Below are 19,284 nucleotides of genomic sequence, written 5' to 3'. Positions count from 1 at the left end.
ACAGGCAAAGTTACAGCTAGAATTTCTTATATTACACCTACATCCCTTTCTTAGTGAATTCATTTTCATGTCTCTCAAATGGGAGATCTTCCCTAGACCAGCTGTGCACAACCAAATCTATCTTACTGTGCTTTAGAAAAGTAAAATCTCTAGAGACAAGGCAGCATTTGAACAGATGTACTGTATTAGTAATCTGAGCTGTGAATTGGTGTGCACTGCTTACACACAGCTAGGCAACCTAAAAATATACAAAAACCAATGGTAAGTGACCCCAAGAGTGGGCCAAAATTACTCCCTACTGCTTATATGACAAAACTTGCAGCACATCCCTGCACCAGATCCTTTACTTTCTTCCTTAAGACTTTTTAGAAAGGACAACAAAAAACAACCTCCAAAAATCTATCAGTTGCAAGACAGCACCCCCTGGTGTAACAACACAAGAAAACTTTGAAGAATTTATAAAATGCTTTAAATTGGTGCTGGGGTGCTGCTAACTAACAGGATTAAGTGACTGAGTCTTTCAGCTGCAGCTTTGTGCCAAAAAGCACACAATAGAAAGCAAACACCTCACACAAAGCTTCATATTTCTCAGAGGTGCATAAAGCTGCCTTTACAGAACCACTTACAAATCTTTCTGAAGATGAGTACAATTTAAGTTCCACTGTGGCCCGATTTTTAATTTATTTTTTACAATACCTATGAAGTTTCTGTAAATACAGTCTCCCTATTCATGCTTTCTTAGCATAAGCCCCAAGTCTTATTTGACTCCCAAATAAGTGTTACCCACATCTACCTGTCCTCAGGTAAACATTCCTGCTTCTCATGTTAGCATTTAAATAAGAGATAAACACAAATCCCCATGAGGCCCTGAATAAAGAAACCTGGCCCTGATTACTGGCAGGAGGGACATCAGGAGCAGGAGCATAGTAGAAACTGGCTTCCTGCTATTCTAACACTGCATCCTGCAATGACTTTCTCAAACTTTTAATGGAAAAGCATCAAGCTTTCTTGCTCCATTTACTCCTCCTGGTAATTTATTCCTGTTCTTATAGAAGTTTCTGAAATCAGAGTAGTGGAATAACACTCCCTTAACCCTAGCACAGTGTATGCAACACATAATGCTGTGCAGAAAACACAGGGTGTAACAATTTCCTGATACCAAGTTTGGAACAATTCAGAGCCACAGCTGTACACCAGCTTTTACTGCAGTGAAAAAGCTGCAAGTGGATCCTGAAGAATGAAGGTCTGTGCAAGATATTCCTTTGTATGCACAGGACCAGAATCAATTTGTTATCTGAGCTGCTGAGCAAAAGCTTATCCAGAACACAGTAAGATGGATGTATAAAAGAAAGGAATTTAATCTCTGAAGGACAGACATGAAACACAGATCTAACATTTTTAGTGTTCAGGCTACTGAAAAAAGGCATGCCACCAATAAAAATGTCTGTACAAAACCAATTCTGCAGAAGAGCTACTGGAAAGCATGGCAGGTGGAAAATGAATCCCAAAGTCAGGGCAGCTTCTGCTGCACAGATGTTTCCATGTCTTTCCATAAAATCCAGACAGCAAAAACTATCCCAAACAAAATTATGTTCCCCTCCCAGCTGACTAGAAGCCACTTGAAATATGGATGTCTGCATGTGCCAGGATGTTTTTCTATTCTCCAATGAGGAGAGCAGATTGTGATTGAAGCATGGCTTGGATAACACATACTGGAAGTCATCCTCCTTCTCCAAAGACATCCTTTCTTTGGCTGTGGTCAGCAAATTCATCCCATCCAAACTGGCCAGTGCCCACAGAGCTATGACTCAGTCTCTGCTAGTGTCTAACTACTCACAGTGTCTTCATGAATAGATGAAACCATCCACTGGACTCCTAGGATTTTCTTTTATCTTGGTTTGGCTTTAAGTAACTGCAGAATGAGATCCCCCACACTCACCCCAGAGCAGCATACTGATATCCATGGAATTTCACAGAAGCTCCCATTCAACAATATTCCTAATGCTTTTCTCCCATCAGCACCCCTCACCCCCAAATGATGAAGTATTGAGCAGTTAAGATCAGAATATGATTATATTTACTACATCCCTGTGAATCTGGAGTAACTTCCCAGAAAGCAGAAGAGCTGCTGTGGGATCATGCAGAGACATAAGGACATTATCAAGGCAGTCCTGCATACTCAGAGCTTCAGCTCTTGCTGCTATCAAGTTATGCATGAGCTAGAGCTTTCACTAAAAACCAAAACAATGGCAGAACCAAACAGGGATTTCAAAACATGAAAAATAAATAGGTCGTTCAACAAAACCATGCTCAGGTTTTGCATTGCACTTCTAGGGCCATCCTTTAGCCAGATAAAATACTGTAGCCCAGAGTATTTCACTTCAGAATTTACATTTGTGCTCCTTATTCTTATTCAGAATGGAAAAAAGGTATTTTCATCACTAAGGCCTTAAATGCTTTGGGAATCACCAACTTGGAATATTCTCTTCTGTCCTTCTGGAGCAGGTCACAGCTGTGGAAATCCAGCAGCAGGACTTTCAGCCAACTGGAAGAGCACTGCTGGCTCTGGACACTCTTCTGTAGAAGCAATTGCTTGCAACAATTTAACAAATTCAGAATTAATGCTGAATAGATAGAGCTGGCAGTATTTTCAATCTATGGTTATGTTTTAATCCACTGGTAATTTACATAAAATTTAGTAGCCAAATACTGTTAGCTCACTTCAACATCCTGACCTGACCTTCACTCACAACTCTTCCTTTTCAACATAGTTCAACTAACTGCAAGCTTATAATGAGTCTGAATCTTTTCTTCCTGAGCTCACACCCATGGCCAAGGGCTGCATTCACTGAAAAACTGCTTATGCTGCTACAGCTTTAATGCTGCACTTGGCTGTCTTTTCCACAGTAACTGAAAAGTAAGAACACCACCAGCAATGCTATGTTACTCAGGATAACACTGTTAGGAAAGCACTTCAGAAACAAAGTTTAGGGGTCTATAACTTGCTGGAAAGGGCTGAATTTTGCCAGTCTCTTTTTTGATACTACAAGCTTGTCTGTGCCAAGTTATTACATTACCATCTAGAATATACAGCCTTTAATTTAGTTGGCAAATTTATATTCTCCTAGGTATACCAGAGTATTTTAAGAACCATGATCATACATTCACGTATTCAGGCCTAGTCATTATTGTAAACACTTAAGCTATTACAGACTCTCACTTTCTCAGAGCACCAAAGTACCCCTGGACAGATATTCAATACTGATCAGATATTACAGAGATTATAATTTACAGACTAAACAGTACTGGTATAACTTGTTTATTGTACTGTGAGCATCAGTATATACTAGAGACAAAGAAAACATGACTTCCAGGACAAAGAAAAAAAACCCTGGAGATCTAAAATTTGCTCAATATCAATCATGGAGAACTTATAAATTATCTGCTGGAATGCTTTCAGCTCAAAAGCTTGGCTTCTACAATTACAGAACACTGAAGAATACATGATGTTCTCGAGCCCAAAAGCCACATACCTAAGGTTAAACTGTAAAAGACCTGAAAAGACATTAGGTAAAATTTATAAACTTGTCTTCTTCTGGGACAGATTGATCTTATCTCCAAGGCTCAAAGCCATTCCCTGTAAGGAAAAGGAAGACAACAATCATGACACAAATACTTCACTTGAAAATAACTTTATCTCATCTATATTAAAATGGAAGTTCCATATATAGAAATCTATTGAGTCAGTGGCATGGAAATTTCTAGCTGCTCACTTCTTTGTACATTTCATAGTGCTCACTTCCTTATCACTAGGTAAAGGTTAGGTCTAGATATATTATTGAGAAAATGAAACTTAATTGAGCTGGCAACTGTTACATGTGTTATCAACATGAAAAACAGAAGAATAAAACCTATTTTAACCTTCTGACCTCCCACCAACTGAAACAGGACTGCCAGGGGAGAAGCTACAACTGCGTGTCCAGTTACTGAAATTTAACAGTCGAAAGTCCCAGTGCTGATACCAGCACACTCAGTACACCACAGCTATGGAAAATAATTTAATCTCAGAGCCAGATTAATATCGCACAGAAACTGAAGAACCATCAAAAGAGACTGCATGAATAAATCCACATATTCAATAGCACAGTGATTTCAACATGAAACCATGCTGGCATATGTAACTGAATGCAGTTTTATGCAAAAATGGCACTGTAACACTTCAGAAACTTTAATTTTAACCAGTCCAAAATCTTTGTAGTGACATCACATAAATGAAATGTTTTCTTTGAATATGAAAACTCTCAGGTACTCCTTTATTTTACGCTGTTTAAAATATTTCTATTGTACACTGGTGTTTTTGAATTATTTACTCCAAATCGCAGTCTTTTTTTTTTCAGTTGGGAGGTAGAAACTCTAAAATCCAAAGCAGACACATATATCTACAGAGAATACTCATACTAAAAACCCTGAGGTTTTATTTTGTTGTTTTTAAAAAGAATCAGTGAATAGCAATTACATGCATAAAATTTCCTTGTGGTGTGGCACTGGAATGTGCAATTTGGTAAGAAAAACATCATGTAACCCTGGGGCACATTTGCTCTTTATTTAAAAGCAAATAAAATATAACATCCTATTCGCAGCACTATGGACAAAATTGGGAAATCTTGATGCAAAGGCCTATTTTATGGCAACACACCAGGACAAAAGACTGTCAAAAATCTGCATATTTTTAGGAGCGCTCGGTACATTGTCCTAACAAGGGTGAGGATGGCAAGCCCCGTTACCTGACTCTTGGCCCGGATCCGTATGTGGCCTGTGACAGGCGCCTCTGGCCCCAGGTGAATTGGCTTCTCAATGCTCACATTGGCCAGGGCGTCTTCTCCGAATATGGAACGGGCATAAAGATTGGCTGCCATAAAGCCACAATAGCCTGAAAGGGCCTACGGAAAGCACATGGGAACTCTTAAAATAGACCAAAATCCTCTAAACACAGTTTAGTTCACCCCAAGTTCTCTAGGTAGTTATCAATGTATCATGTTTACAATTCTTTCTTCACATGCAACGTTTTGTAACATGTGGGAATCATGCATTGGAAAACAGTTGTGGCCTTTTTCTAGAATTCATATTGGGAATTATGCAGTCTTATAGAATTCATCAAGACAAGGCAGGATGGCATTTTGTGGTTTGTTTTAATCAACAGCAAAATGGCAAAGAAGTTAAATAGCTACTATACTTAAGTTTGGTTACTCTACATGTAATAGCTAATAGCTATCATACATGCTGTATCTTAACAGCAAGTAGCTATTCTATATATTTATTTTGCTTTACAACAAAAAGGCTAAAGTGGCAAAAGAAAGGTAATTTTTGTCAGAGAAGGAAGAAATATGAAACTACTAAAAAAAGCCCTTTATGTAAACAGATGTTTACATCAAGTCTATGCTACAGCTTAGCTACTGTGAATCAAAATGGACATTCAGATTTTCCATCTTGGGACAACAGAGAATTTTGGTAACATTTATCAGCTTTTACCAATTTCAGAGTAAAAGCTTTGAGGTATAAGTACTACTTCATTTCGTAAGCAGGCATTTTTAAGAATATTAGTAACAAATGTTGGACAAATTAAATAATAAAGCACAGGGACTAAAAAAGGTATCTAAAACTGTCCAAAAAATAACTCACCTTCTCTGGAGTCAGGCATTTCATATTGGTTGACTTCAGTATGTGCTGTAAATATTCATTTAAATCAATGATATTTGTATTCACTGTTACCTTCAAGAAGGAAAAAAAAAAGGCAATTACTTTAATTAGCACCTCAGGAATTTCTGAAATATCTTCAGGGCTCTATAAAGGAGATCAGTTCCACATTCCTCCTTGAGGAACAGCACACTCAGTAAGCTGCATGCACTTCCCACTATGTGGTGGCATCACAGCAAGTCTTCCCTTCCTGCCCTCCACTTGTTAAGATGGAGAATTTCATGCTATTACCATGGTTTCTCAAATCTAATGGGTGAATATGACACTCAGTGGAACATCTAGATTCTCTACAGCAAACAGCGGACTCCTTGTCTGAATACAGTTTACTCATTGCCAGAACAAGGAAAAGCAATACCTAGTCCAAAGTTTGCTTTTAACTAGTGATAAATATTCCTTTCATCTTCCCCTTCTAGCAACAAAGCTCTCTGGGCTGCCTTGGCTTTATCGTATTGCATATTATGCGCCTTGTTTAAATTGTTTTTTAACATATCTCTTAGGAGGAGTTTACAAACTACTAAGGCTTCATATACCATGTATTACAATATATTGTGCACAAGCTCCTCGAGATATTTAAACCTAGTCTCAAGTAGGCACACCTATGTACCACACAAGGCTACAGTTCATGAAAAATATCTCCCACTCTGGTTTAAGGTTTCTACTCCATTCTTATATTATCTCACTTAAACCATTTTTTTAGGTTTGGGCACCCTCAGTTACTGTGAAGGGTACCCACTGTCTTGCTGGTCTCACACAGCACCCAGGATTTTATGCTACAGCTGTACTGCAAAGTAGCAAAGTGAAGAAAGATATTCCTGTACCCCTGACAAGGGGCTGGACTAAACAACCTTTAAGAGTTCCCTTGCAACCCACAAGACAATGTGATTAAGAACTGGAGACGCTGAGCAGCATGAATAATTCTGCAGCCTCAGCATAAACTTACACTTGTTCCCATCTCACCTTTGAGCCAAAATAAATAGCAATCACCAGTCAGCTTGAACAGCTTCCATACAGGAGGTAAAGCTCAATGCACACCACCTCTTTTGCTAGCCAAAAACCCAGATATTGCATTGCTAAGCTTGTGAAACTGATAAGATAGTTGTAAGAGAATAAGCTACTTGAGGCAAACATCCAATGAGGATGTTGAATGAGGTTTATGTGGCAATAGATAATGCTGCTGTAATGAGCTGCTGTAGAACAAGAGACAGAATTGTATCTCATTAACAAATTAACATACAAAAAAACCCCCAAAAACTAACTTTGTTTTCCCATTCAAATTCTGCCCACATCTGTCTGAACTCAGCATCTGTGCAGGAAGCAGGCTGGATGTAATCCATTATGTCAATGTGAATATCACTGAGAACCACACAGTTTCTGTCGCTGGCTGCTCCAGAGACATCATACACTGCAAGAGAACACACAAAACCATTTCTGAATGTTCCAAAAAGTGAATTTGCACTTAATAAGGGTGCTGAGTTACCATCTGCCACTTAACAACAGTCAAGCCTTGCTCAATCTCATGCTGACAATCATCCTAAAGGTAGCACATTCTATGATTGTTTTAAGTAACAGTGATATAGATTTTTTTTAAATCATCACAAATATTCTTACATTGTAATTTAATTTCTTCTCCCAATATGAAGGGTTTTACTTCTTTTTGAGCTCATTAAGCAGTTAAAAATGCAACACATCCATGTTAATTTTGCACACTGAAATTGTTTACTTACCAACATTACCAAAAATTATTCCATTTTCTGTTGAAGCGACTTTGACATTAGCTTTAATGTTTGCAAAATCATGTGGAGCAAGTGTCAGAGGAGATGGTTTTTCCACAAGTTTCAAGTCACCTGTGTAAAGAAATTGGGAGATGAAATCAGGGAACACTAGCAGTATACAATGAGCTTAGCTTTTGGAACAACAGCTTTTTATTTTCTTGTCATCCAATTTTTGCATCTATAGAGCTGCACACACCACCACCATAACACCACTAAATCACCACCATAGCACCACTAAACAACACCATATTCGTTGATTTGGAATTGGTTGTTCTTTTTTTATATAGTTTCCTAATTGCAAGATAAATTACATTACATAGAAATTTCAGTTAAAATACTGTTGTGTTCACCCAAACCCCACTGAAAACAAAGGCAAATACTGAATTAAATGGGCTTTGGATGGAGTTCAGTATTCATTTTTTAACAAGGAAATGGTTAATTCTACCTTGTATTTTAATCACTGACATCATCATAAGGCCTAACCCTATAGTCAAGTGCCTCAAACCCAAAGTACAAGGTCCAGCACTACAGGCACTAAGCTATTTATAAACGAGTCAAAAATTTCCCCTTGATTCTGAATATAATTGCTCCAAGGAAACACTAAGGGATGCATTTTTACTAATCCTTCAGCAAGCAACTGGAAAGACTCCTTAGTTCTATTAAACTGCAATTTGAGAACACAGCATGAACAGCACGAGCTCCACATGGGAGTGATGCCTCAAGTCAGCTTTTGCAGTACATCAGCTGGGGAATACAGAATTCCACTTTACTGAGCTGACAAATAGAAAGATACAACTTATTAAATAATGCATCCATTTGATTTATATCCATCATTAGTCTCATCAAATGATTTACAAAATTTTAGGAGAAAGGTTATGCCCTTCCAGTCATATCTACAATAGTGAACAGGACATAATATGAGTTCTCCTAGCATATTGTAAATGCATTTCAGCTTCTGACTGCCAAAGCAGAGGACAACTAATAAGAAACTGGCTACTGTTCTTGAATTATCTGCTCCAGTGACTCCTCTAAGAGAAGTTAATGAAGCCTCAGTACTGTCCAAGCAAGACTCTAGTACTGCTGTTGGTACAGGGAATGGTTTCAGTTGAGTAAATGCAGTATTTAAGTACTTCAGGTTGAGTGCAAAAACCACCTAAGGCCGATGGCTTTCTGCTCCATTCCAGTTGGGATTTTGACCTATTTTTATTTTCCTATCTATGATAGCAGCACAATGAAAAATAAGTACATCAAAAAACCTGTCTGTGTCTAAAAGGAGAAGGGGAAATGGAACACTGTTTTTAGTGATAAATTTGGACTACTGTTTATATCATCAGATTGCATTGTCAGTGTCAGTACATACAAACTTCCACCAAATATTTAAAACAGTATAATTTTAAAGGCATTCAAAATGGTGAGTAACTGGCATCACTGTGGAAGTGTTTCAGGAATTCCTTACAGCAGAGTAATGCCCAATTCCCAAAAGCTCAGAGCTGCTTTGCTTGCAGCAGTGCAACCCTCCTTACCCAGCGTGGCTAGCTCCAGGGTGCAGTTCTGCAGGGTGTCACTGGTCTGGTTGACCACGAGCACATCCAGCACAATGTCATACTGATTGACATGGACATAGGCTTCTGCATACACAGGGTCTGAGAAACCTGTCAGCTGAGTGACCTGCGACACAAGCCAAGGGATTCACCTTGTCAGAACCCAGTTCAAAACACAGAATCATTCAAACAATGACAAAAAATAAAAATAAAGTACACTTAAATTGATTATTCTTTAATATGGGCCTCCAAAACAAGGAGCCTTCCTTCACATGTCACCCTGCATACATACTATGTGTTTATATACACATATAAATCCTCTCCAGATGAAATTAATTCTGAACTAATAAGTTCCTAAAATATGAATTGTAATGCCATTTATTCTTAAGATGATCAGCAGGACAAAGAAATGTTGACTTAAAATGAAAAGGTAATTTTAAACATCAGAAAGAATTCATCCATTCTTTCAAAGTCTGGGGGTTTAACTCTTAACTAATGAATTACTGAAGTGATTTCTTCTCTTTAAACCTCCTCAGCAGGTTCTGCTAATCTACAGGAAAAAAAGGCATAAAGAGGATGCATTGCACTTGGCCATAGGATACAGCAGCCAAAGTATAGAGGATCTTAATCACTTCTGGCATCCTTGCTCACTTCCCTGTGAACTTTATTGGGATTTCAAAGCAGCAAATCCTAGTTTCTTCTCCACATCCCACCAGCTCAGCACTATCCAAGTGTCCTTCTTGTTCTTCCTCTTCCCATTTGAGAAGGTAACAACTATAAGCACAAGTTATTTTCTTCCTCCTGATCCCAACCAGGATACAACTGGGTTTTTCCAATCAAGCAGCATAGTCTGGTTCACCAGTTCCAGTCTGCAACTCCCAAAGTGATCCCATGTATAAACCACTGATTTCCCACTACCTTATTAAGTTTGGAAGCAAGAGGATCAGCAGTCTCTTTCCTCTGTGTGTTTCCCATTGCTGCAAGAAGGCTAAGCTGGAACTGGTCTTCTTTTGAGCTCATTTCATTTTTAGCAGTAAGCTGCATGAAGGAAATGGGATCATCTGGCTGAATTGTCACATTCCTCTTCTCAGATTCTTTCTGCAGGAAGAGAATAATTCAAGAATTCACAGTGAATTCCATTCCTTAGCACAGAAAAACAGTCAAATAATGTCTGACAGAGTCAAATGATGACATTTCTAGGACCAGCTTGGATGTGAACACCTGTAAAAACTCCAAGTGTTCATGGTTACGCACTTATAACAGCTCACCTTCTGGGAAAGTTTCTCCTCTTCTAGCTTGGCTGACAGCATGTGAGAGAGGGACTGCCTGCATTCTTTGTTGAAAATGTCATTCATGAGAGGAGAACATTCTGACAACACTTTCAGACACAATGAAATACGATCCACATCATCATCTGTAATTGGCTTCTTGGGAAAAGAAGACTTTCCCAAGTGGAGAATAGTGGCCATCAGCAGCATAGCTTCAGCATTAAAGGACTGAGAAGGAGCACAAAGAGAATGGAAGAAGGTTATTGCATTTTCCACAGCTTAACAGAAATGTTGACTTCTTACTTATTTCTTACATTTTCCTAAAAAGTGCATATTAATCAAATCATAACATCTCTGAACAGATTACCTAGTTTTTTAGTCTTGCTATCTGAAACCAAGCAGAATGATTTAGAGATTGTCTAGATAGAATGGCTGGAAAGCAGCAGGTCCTGTTTGTGATCCAAACTATCATTATTATCCAATAGCATAACTGGCACTTCACTTTGGGCTTAACCCATTTTGCAACTTTGTAAAAGAAAAGTGGCAAAAAGCAGCTCTTCCTTAAATGTGAAAACACAAAAGATGACTCACGTTTTGCTTCTTCTTTTCCTGAACTAGGGACACATAACGTAAAGCAATCTTGGTTAAAGTTGTAGCAAGGGAAGCTGCAACAAAGAAATCTCCATCCAGCAGGAATCCTCGTAAGGGAGGTCTGCAAAGACAAATGATCCTCAGAAAACTACTTCTGGATGACAATCTTCAGCCTACTATTCTTGATACCTTAACTTTCACACTGTACAAGCAAAACTAGTTTGAAACTCCTCACAGGGTTGGGGTTTTTCCTTCTCAAAGTAATTTTCTGGATACAGAGATTTTCACAAGTCACACAGTCATTTCCACATGGACTAGGGAGAGAAAGGTGTAGGAATGCAAGGTGATATAAAGGGAAGAAAATATTTTAATCTCTGTATCCAACTAAAACTGTGAAAGAGCTTTATATATAAATAAATCAACTAGAATTTAGGATATATCATAATTAATAAAGCACTTATTTATACAGTAGGCTTTGATTACAAATCCTAAGCAAACAGGCAACTTCCTATACTATCTAGTTGGGATAATACCTTAAAACAGGAAATTCCCTCAACCACTGAACTCTGTATGACAGATAACACCACTCAAATAAACAAAGATAAAAATTAACCGAGTCATTCCTGGCCAAGTAGGAAATCACAAATACCTGTCTTCTTCCTTTTTGGCAGGTCGGGAACTGCTAAGAGCGCTTTGTGTTGCATAAGTGCCCATCTCTGTCACTAATTTTTGGGCTGGACCCACAGACACCTCTTCTTCAGGTTTGAGCTCACCAGCTTCTTTCTTGATTTCAGATTCTACTATTGGGATCTAGAAATGATCAGGAAGCAACTGTTACAATTAAAATAAAAGATACTGTTTTGTTCTGCAGAAGGTTTTAATAAAAATTATCTGCATTACTCAAGTTTTTATAAGCCAAAGGTCAGCTACAGTGCGTTGGTTTGGGGAGAATTTGAGAAAATAAGCAGATATTGAAATACATACAGAAGCTTCCAACACATGCAATAAAGCTCTCTTTGGTGAATTAAGACTTTGTCAGAGAAAACTTTCTCTCAGAACAACCCAGATTTAAAGCACTTTTTCTTTGCTATTGGATATAATTAAATCATATCTTAAAGCTGCCATAATTTTCTGAAATAAGGAATTTCCCAGCTCTTCTATTAACAGATATCACTTATTCTCAGCTCAAGTATGCTACTTGAAAAAAAAAAAGAGTAATGAATTCAAAACCCTGACTGCTTTTTACTTAAGATTTCCTGTGCAAATGCCATTACACATCACAAGTCCCCAGTACAGTGTTGCATCTTACTTGATCTTTCCAAAATACCTCTTCTTAGAAAACCCACTGCACAATGGCAGGAAAAACCACAAAGGGCCAGTAAACACAAAAACCCTTAAACATACACACCTCTCCTAGTGATCGGCGAACCTCTGTCATTACACTTTGTATATCCTCCTTTGTGCTGCAATATTCTCCAAGGATCCATAATGCTCCTCGATAAATCCTAAGACCAGAACAGTAATTTAAATCATGCTTTCGCGACATACTCAAACTGGCACCAAGAAAACTGATTTATCAGGTAGTAGAGGCCAGTCTTGACAAATTCAAAAGGACACAACTGACAAAAGCAGGATAAATCAAAAGCAATTATCCTTTAAGCCTCAGCAAACTCACAAACAAGTACATCAAAATACATCAAATTAGATATATTCTCTGCTACATATTTATTTCCATCTGTGTTAAACCTAACATACGTAACATTAAATTTCACTGTGATCATAATTAAATACTCCACTGCATGTGAATAAAGTCAGCTCTAAATTCTCCATTTAACTGAGACAATCTAATTTTTCCATTATACAGGAGAAAATGAAAAACCAGAAGAAGAATGAAGATTAGGAAAAGAATAGCAAAGCTTCAGAGGGATTTTTTGCCCCCACTTAATGAGATTACAATGGAGATGGGATTCAGAGTTTTCTGTGTATTAGGAGAATGACAGAGTGCTCTTCTGATACAGAGAAACTCTCATATGACTTAACCTTTACATATCCATCAGCAAGCAAAGTTTTTAGAGCTCTAAAAGGTACTAAAATAGCTCTATAGTTTGTAAAGCTCAGTCTATGTTAGATTAGGTTTTCTAATAAATGTACTGTATTTCCACTTGCCTACAAGTGCAAATTCCTTAGAAATTCTGTTTTAATAAATATATTACTTTATGTTTGGCCTTCATCAACAACACTATTTTCTAGCAAGTGGACTTACAATTATCAAATGCATTACAGAAATTAAAATTGAACTTATTTCATCTATTCAATGCAACAAACACCCAATTTATCTCTTGCACAAGTAGGCAAGAAGAAAGGTGTACATATAAATCCTCTACTTGAAAACAGCTCAGAGTCAGTCTGTGTGGGTAATGTGGATTTTGGTACATATTTAATGACAATATACATTCAATGCAAGTGAGCCACAGGTGCTCCCAAGTCTGTTTGATATCAGATTCTGGACTCACTTGACAGATTTAATAGCATGAAAGACTTCAAGCATCTTCTCAACAATAAGAGGTCTGAGGTTTTCAAATCTCTGTATCGCTTCCCGCACAAACTCCAAGACATCGGCGGCTGCCGCTTCGTTGTTATCACTAAGGAACTCCATCAGCTGCCACGAAAGATTGAACATCAGCACAAACAGCAGCACAGAGAAGTTTGTACAATAATACTTCCCTTCTATGTTCAGAAAAATAAAACTCCTTATGTATCCCCAGTGGAAAAAAAAACTGAAGTCAAACTATCTTAAGTACATTCCAAACAAGTAGCAATTTTAACATTTCCAAACTGTTTTTCTAGTGATACAAATTATTGCACTTTTAAAGGTTCTCTTCAGCTCATGTTTTTCAAAAATATAATAATAGTCTCAGAAGACAAATAATTACAGCATCAAAAGTCCTATGTTTCTTTAGGAATTAAAAAGAGCATTGGTTTTTGTGAAGTTCACCTAAGCTTCAGCAATTCTGCAGGTGCAATGACAATATATATATATATATTATATATATTGCAATATATATATTACACCTGCAATTCTGCAGGTGTAATGACAATATAATGAAATATTTGCATACCACTGGAATAACATTTGCAGCCATGTCTGGGAAGCGAACACTACAAGAATGCAGTGTCCGAACCAGGAGCTGTCTGTACTTGTCTGTATCTTCATGCTCTGTCACATTATTAGTTTTAATCACTTCCTTCTTCAGAACAATCACGAGCTGCAAAAAAGATCAAATCAAATTTTTTTATAAGTGACATTTTTCAAAAGAAAGAAAATAGCGTAATGAATCAAAAGCACATATAATTTACCTCCTCCACATTTCTTGAAGACACAAGATCCAAAGCCAGCTGAAGGGTTTTTTTGCGCACTTCTAGATCCGGGGTGCTCAACACTCTGAGGATGTCCATAACTAGATCCTGAAACAATAACAAAGTAAAGTATTTTGACATTTTAAATTACTTCCTTTTCATACAATTCTGATTTTCAGTCCTCAATGATTTTCAAAGCCTTTCTGGATACATAATATATGATCTACTGACAAGCAAGCAACAGGCATTAAAACTTCTCAGTGTTCATTTATACATTCTACATTTACATAAAAGTCTCCTGTGCAGATACACCATTAAACCTTACAACCAGGAAAGCATTTGCCATTGGTAATTCTCATGCAGACAATAAAAGCAGCCAAGTCATAAACATAGGAGTCCATCCAATATGTTTTTACCAAAAACATACCAACAGGAAATTGAAACTTCAGAAGTTCTTCTCTCCATACACTGCAAAAAGCTGGAAGCTTTGTTATTGAAGGCTTTTCCTTCCTAAGGCTTACAGGAAAAGAGACAGCCCACATACCTGCAACACTCGTTCGTGGGAGGGATGCTCCTTCAGCTCAATCAACCGATCCAAGACAATCAGTTTCACATTATTATCACTTTCTTTAATAATCAAATCTATGTAGCATTGGGCAGCAGCCTAAAATTAAAAGGATCAAAACTCGTTTTTTTAGTCATGAAGAGGATAAACTGGAAAATTTCTGAAATTGAGGAAAAGACTTCTTATATTTTATTATTAAAGCAGCTAGTTAGAGTTAGCACAGAAATTAACCTGATAAACAGACTTTAAAATTTTTTGTCCACCATGTTATAAAAATCACACGTGAAGGCTCACAATGGCATCAGCTTACAGTACACAGATTTGACTTCAAACTCGAAGAAAGATAGGTTATCTAACATGCTTTGGGTCAGCTGTGAAATATGCAACAGGGCATGAAAACCAGCTTAGAAGAGTTGGCAGGTCAATCAGTAATCAACACAAATCTTCACTGCTTTATGCTTCTACCCTGGTCTGAAATGAGTCATATTCATGAGTAAAAAATTTCATCCAATCTCTGACACCTTCAGCTGTAGTCTGCTTTGCTAACTAGGTCAAGTAGATCATAGGTTGGTCCAACAGTCTGCACAGTATTCAAGTTTGTCCCCTACCAAAGTGATATTGAATCCACTAGCTCCAGGTCTGCTCAGTCTTTTTTTGTGACCAGTTGTAAGAGATACTTTAAGACAGTGTTTCACATGAGAAGTGTTACTAAAGCCTTCCCTCCTAAGTCTCAACACGCAGCACACAGTGCTCACTTCAGTGCTCTAGAAGCTAACGAAGAGCTGAAAACATCACTTTCATACCTTGATCGCTGTGGGTGCACTGGAGAGTGTAACTAGAGTACCTGCAGCCTCATACTTCACTGCAGGACTCGAGGACTGCAGCAGGTTGTAGATGCAGCGAATGAACCGAGCTCTCTCCGATGGATTCGCGTGACAGACCTCAATAAAAGAATGATCCACAGTTGGCACACAAAGAAAAGAGCAATCCTACAGCTCACCTGCTCCACTATCTTACAGAGAGGAGAAAATTAACCAAAAGGTGACAACCTTTTCTGGTGACAGGAAGTGTCATTCACAGCTGTAAAAATCTAATTACAAAAGCTCTTCAAAAGCTGTTCTCAACAACTCTGAGCAATGCTACACGGTCTTAAAATCTCCCATCAAAAGGAAGGGCAGAGCCTCTAACAGCTTCTGTAAGAGATGCCCTGCTCATGCCCACAAAGACCACTCTGATAATACTGTCCCCATTACAGCAAATCTGGTGAGACTTATTGCTCTGTACAGTGCACACTTGAGATGTTTACCATTTCAAGAGACAAATCTTAGTCAGCACTATTAAGCAATGATATATTCCTGACATGGACAAGAAGCCAGCTAAATCCCGTTTCCAGCAACATTCTATCCTTTTTAAAAAACAGTCTAATATAATTCCGTAAATTAACATGTGCCTTTATTTTAAATGTGCCACAACATTTCCCTTTTACCTTGTAAATTAGTTCAACAATAACCAACTGCAGTATGTCACCAAAGGTCTGCACTTGGTCAATACAGGTACTCAAATAATCCAAAGCTCGATCCTACACAGAAGATAAAATATTTTATGTTATTCAGAGCTTGCTCACTAGTTGAATTTTAAATCAAAACACATTCTAAAAATCAAAATACCAAACAGCCTTTATGCAATGCTTCAACAATTTAGGAAAACACTGTAGATCTAAATAGAAAAATAATCCATCCTGTCTATAGAGGGCAGAAAGAGAAACAAACTAATGGTAGTTAGGAACAAAAGGCAATTGCTTGTAGAACAAGTAATCCAAAACACTAAACTGAAACTGCCTCATGCAGTTTCTTCCTCATTTCTTCCTCATACAACTACAAAAGCTTTAGAACAGCAGATAATGGAGTGCTTCTCAGTGTGGTTATGCTCACATTTTTCAGCACCTTCATCAAATAGAGTAGTTCTCCTTTAAAATAAAGAGAACACTAAAGACCTACATTATGAGTACCAAATATCCCACAAAAACATTAACACTATCATACACAGGGATTTTTATGAACACAAGTAGTTTATACTACCAACAAACTACTGGCTAGTTACGCAGCATATTTACAATTATTAAACCAAATGACTTTGAGGGCAGGTATCTTTACCTGATCTGCATGAATCAGCATCATAAATGCATTTCTTTTGCAGCTTGCATCTTTCTCATTCACCAAGAAATCATGGATCAGTTCAGGAGCATCAGGTATAAGATGTTCAAAGTTCCTTTACAAGAAAAGAAACGTAATTAAGAACTACTGGCATGGAGTAGAACCCAAGGATGCCCATTAAATAGAGGAGAAAAGGCAAACAAACCTAAAAATTCTAAACACCATGCTAGGGAGTGATAAATATTTGAGTTCTCAAAACCTAAAGGCAGTGCTGGTGTTGTGCATGCAGGATTGTGCCCTGTTTGTGCACGTACCTGTAGATGGTGTAAATAGCCAGCACGGCGTTCCGGCGCACGTAGCTGTGCCGGTGCTCCAGGCACGCGCGGATAGCCGGCATCAAGGGCTCCAGCAGCTCTGCTTCCTTCAGCTTGCAGAGAAAGCGCAGAGTGGAGCCTCGGATAAACTCATTTGGGTGCTGGAGATCCTAAAAGCAACAGGAAACATATCTGAAATGCCAGACTCTCCAGATGAATGCACTTACCACCTTCTCCCACGCTCAGCTCTCCCATGGTACAAGTTCCCAACATTCCCAACAGCACCTCACTGTTTTCTCAAGAAATGCTTTCCTAAAGCACTTCTGTCCCAGAATATTTAAAAATATGTATTTATGTGCAATAAAACTTACAAAGCCTGTAGGATTTTTTTCTGGATTATATTTTTCCAACCCCTTCCCAAAGTTGAAGCTCCTTAATATCTTTGAGAAGGTGTTTACCAAATATACCACAATAGTGTCCTTTTACGACCCACGGCTTGTCCCAAGATGCTTGGAAGATGGTAACCATGTTACCCCTCACCTTTAATGTTCACAGACAAGGAAACAGAGCACTAAATTTTTTTTTAAGTTGTACCTGTAAAAGAATACAAAACTCCTTGGTAGTAGGTCTGCTGCTTATCTGCAGTTACCAGCTCTGAAGCACTGAGACACAACAGATAGGAAGGAAATGCTGAGAATAAACAATATTTATATTTATTTAGTAACACAAAATGCTACCCCTTTTACAAAGATCCAGCAGAGGAACATAACCAATGAAAAAAAAAAAAGAGGCTACCTTTCTGTATGCATCACACACGAGGATCATTTCCTGCAGGAGCCTGCCATCTGGAGTGGTCTTTGGCACGATCTCCCAAAAGACGAGCAGCAGCTTTTTGATGGTATGGTCTTGGAGAGGCAGCACAAAGCGTATGATGGTCATCAGGAGCCCAGGCAGTTTCTCACCATTCAGAATCATAATGATTACTTTCTTCAAGGCCTCTGTCTTCAACTTGACATCTCCTTTTTCTATAGGAGGAAATGAAGTGAGGAAGGCTGACACGTCACAGCTACTTTAATAGAATTATTGATCCTCAGTGTCAGAAGACACAAACTCCTCTGAAGGAGTGAAATACAGCATATCAATAAAATCTATACCTTTACTTCCATTAAAGGATAAAGAAGAAGCAAGAGATATTTAAAAATAAGCACGGAATTCATGGAATAATCAGAGGATCAATACATTGGAATTGAAAGAGTTCAAATTCCAAGGCTGTTTTAATGCTTAGATTTGTACCAGGATATTACAATGTGCTCTGGTGTCACACATATATCAGATACCAACACTGCTGCTTTGGCCAGCACATTCCACAGGGCACTGAACAAGTGATAGCACAATTTGTTTCTTATTCCAAAACAATCTGCTCAAATCTGCCTTAGCCCAAGCAGGTATTACTTAAAATTCTCTCTCAAAAAAAAAAAAAAATCAGATTTTGCACAGACTGTGGAGTACACTACAGCACATAAAATAATATCATGAAGTTTCTCAAAACACAGCAAACAGAGGAACATACATCTTCCAGAACTCAATAGAAATTAAACATGAAACTGACTTGTTTTAGCTTAAAAATGTAAACAAAACTCTAGGAAAGACACAAAGAGAGAATAATTCGGGTAAGATGGAGTATCCTTCAATCACTGTCAATACTTGCCTAGGTCATTTTTTAAGCTGATTTCAGAAGGTGGCTCTGAATCCATGGGAACGTTGATCAATGTGTAACACACGTTCTCTGCAGCAGTCATGGCTCTTGGTTAAAGGAGTTCTCTCAAGGGAAGAATTCTTTTCACACAAATGTCATACAACCTAAATACCAAGCAAACAAAACCATCCCAAAGTTAAAAAATTGAATTAACAAGCCCAAAAGCATTATTATAACTGACTTAATGACTTGAAGGGATTGCTGGGTTTCTTG

The 19,284-nt window shown here is 38.0% G+C and overlaps 1 protein-coding gene across 1 annotated transcript; it reads right to left on the bottom strand.

Moving 5' to 3' along the window:
• Positions 1–3,303: 3,303 nt before the first annotated feature.
• On the bottom strand, positions 3,304–19,175 carry COPB1 (COPI coat complex subunit beta 1). Its single transcript, XM_068194125.1, has 21 exons — positions 19,024–19,175; positions 18,111–18,340; positions 17,316–17,485; positions 17,002–17,116; positions 16,335–16,427; positions 15,652–15,789; positions 14,828–14,947; positions 14,284–14,391; positions 14,046–14,192; positions 13,440–13,585; positions 12,335–12,431; positions 11,576–11,736; positions 10,927–11,047; positions 10,336–10,563; positions 9,986–10,165; positions 9,050–9,194; positions 7,479–7,598; positions 7,011–7,156; positions 5,680–5,769; positions 4,785–4,940; positions 3,304–3,637 (listed from the first exon to the last, which is right to left on the bottom strand). The coding sequence occupies exons 1-21, from the start codon at positions 19,112–19,114 to the stop codon at positions 3,578–3,580; spliced, it is 2,862 nt and encodes a 953-aa protein (XP_068050226.1). The 5' UTR covers positions 19,115–19,175; the 3' UTR covers positions 3,304–3,577.
• Positions 19,176–19,284: the final 109 nt, after the last annotated feature.

This window comes from Anomalospiza imberbis, chromosome 6 (assembly GCF_031753505.1).
Source record: "Anomalospiza imberbis isolate Cuckoo-Finch-1a 21T00152 chromosome 6, ASM3175350v1, whole genome shotgun sequence".
Lineage (NCBI taxonomy): Eukaryota > Metazoa > Chordata > Aves > Passeriformes > Viduidae > Anomalospiza > Anomalospiza imberbis.
The sequence above is the reverse complement of the archived record's forward strand: the minus strand, read 5'-3'. Positions and strand labels throughout refer to the sequence as shown.

Bases quoted from the DNA above. Each gene is read 5' to 3' on its own strand.
- COPB1 (XM_068194125.1), bottom strand. From the start codon at position 19,114: ATGACTGCTGCAGAGAACGTGTGTTACACATTGATCAACGTTCCCATG. The intron at 18,341-19,023 runs GCAAGTATTGAC...TTCCTCCTATAG, and splicing joins CAGCTTAAAAAATGACCTAG to AAAAAGGAGATGTCAAGTTG. The intron at 11,737-12,334 runs GTGTGTATGTTT...GATCATTTCTAG, and splicing joins TTCGCCGATCACTAGGAGAG to ATCCCAATAGTAGAATCTGA.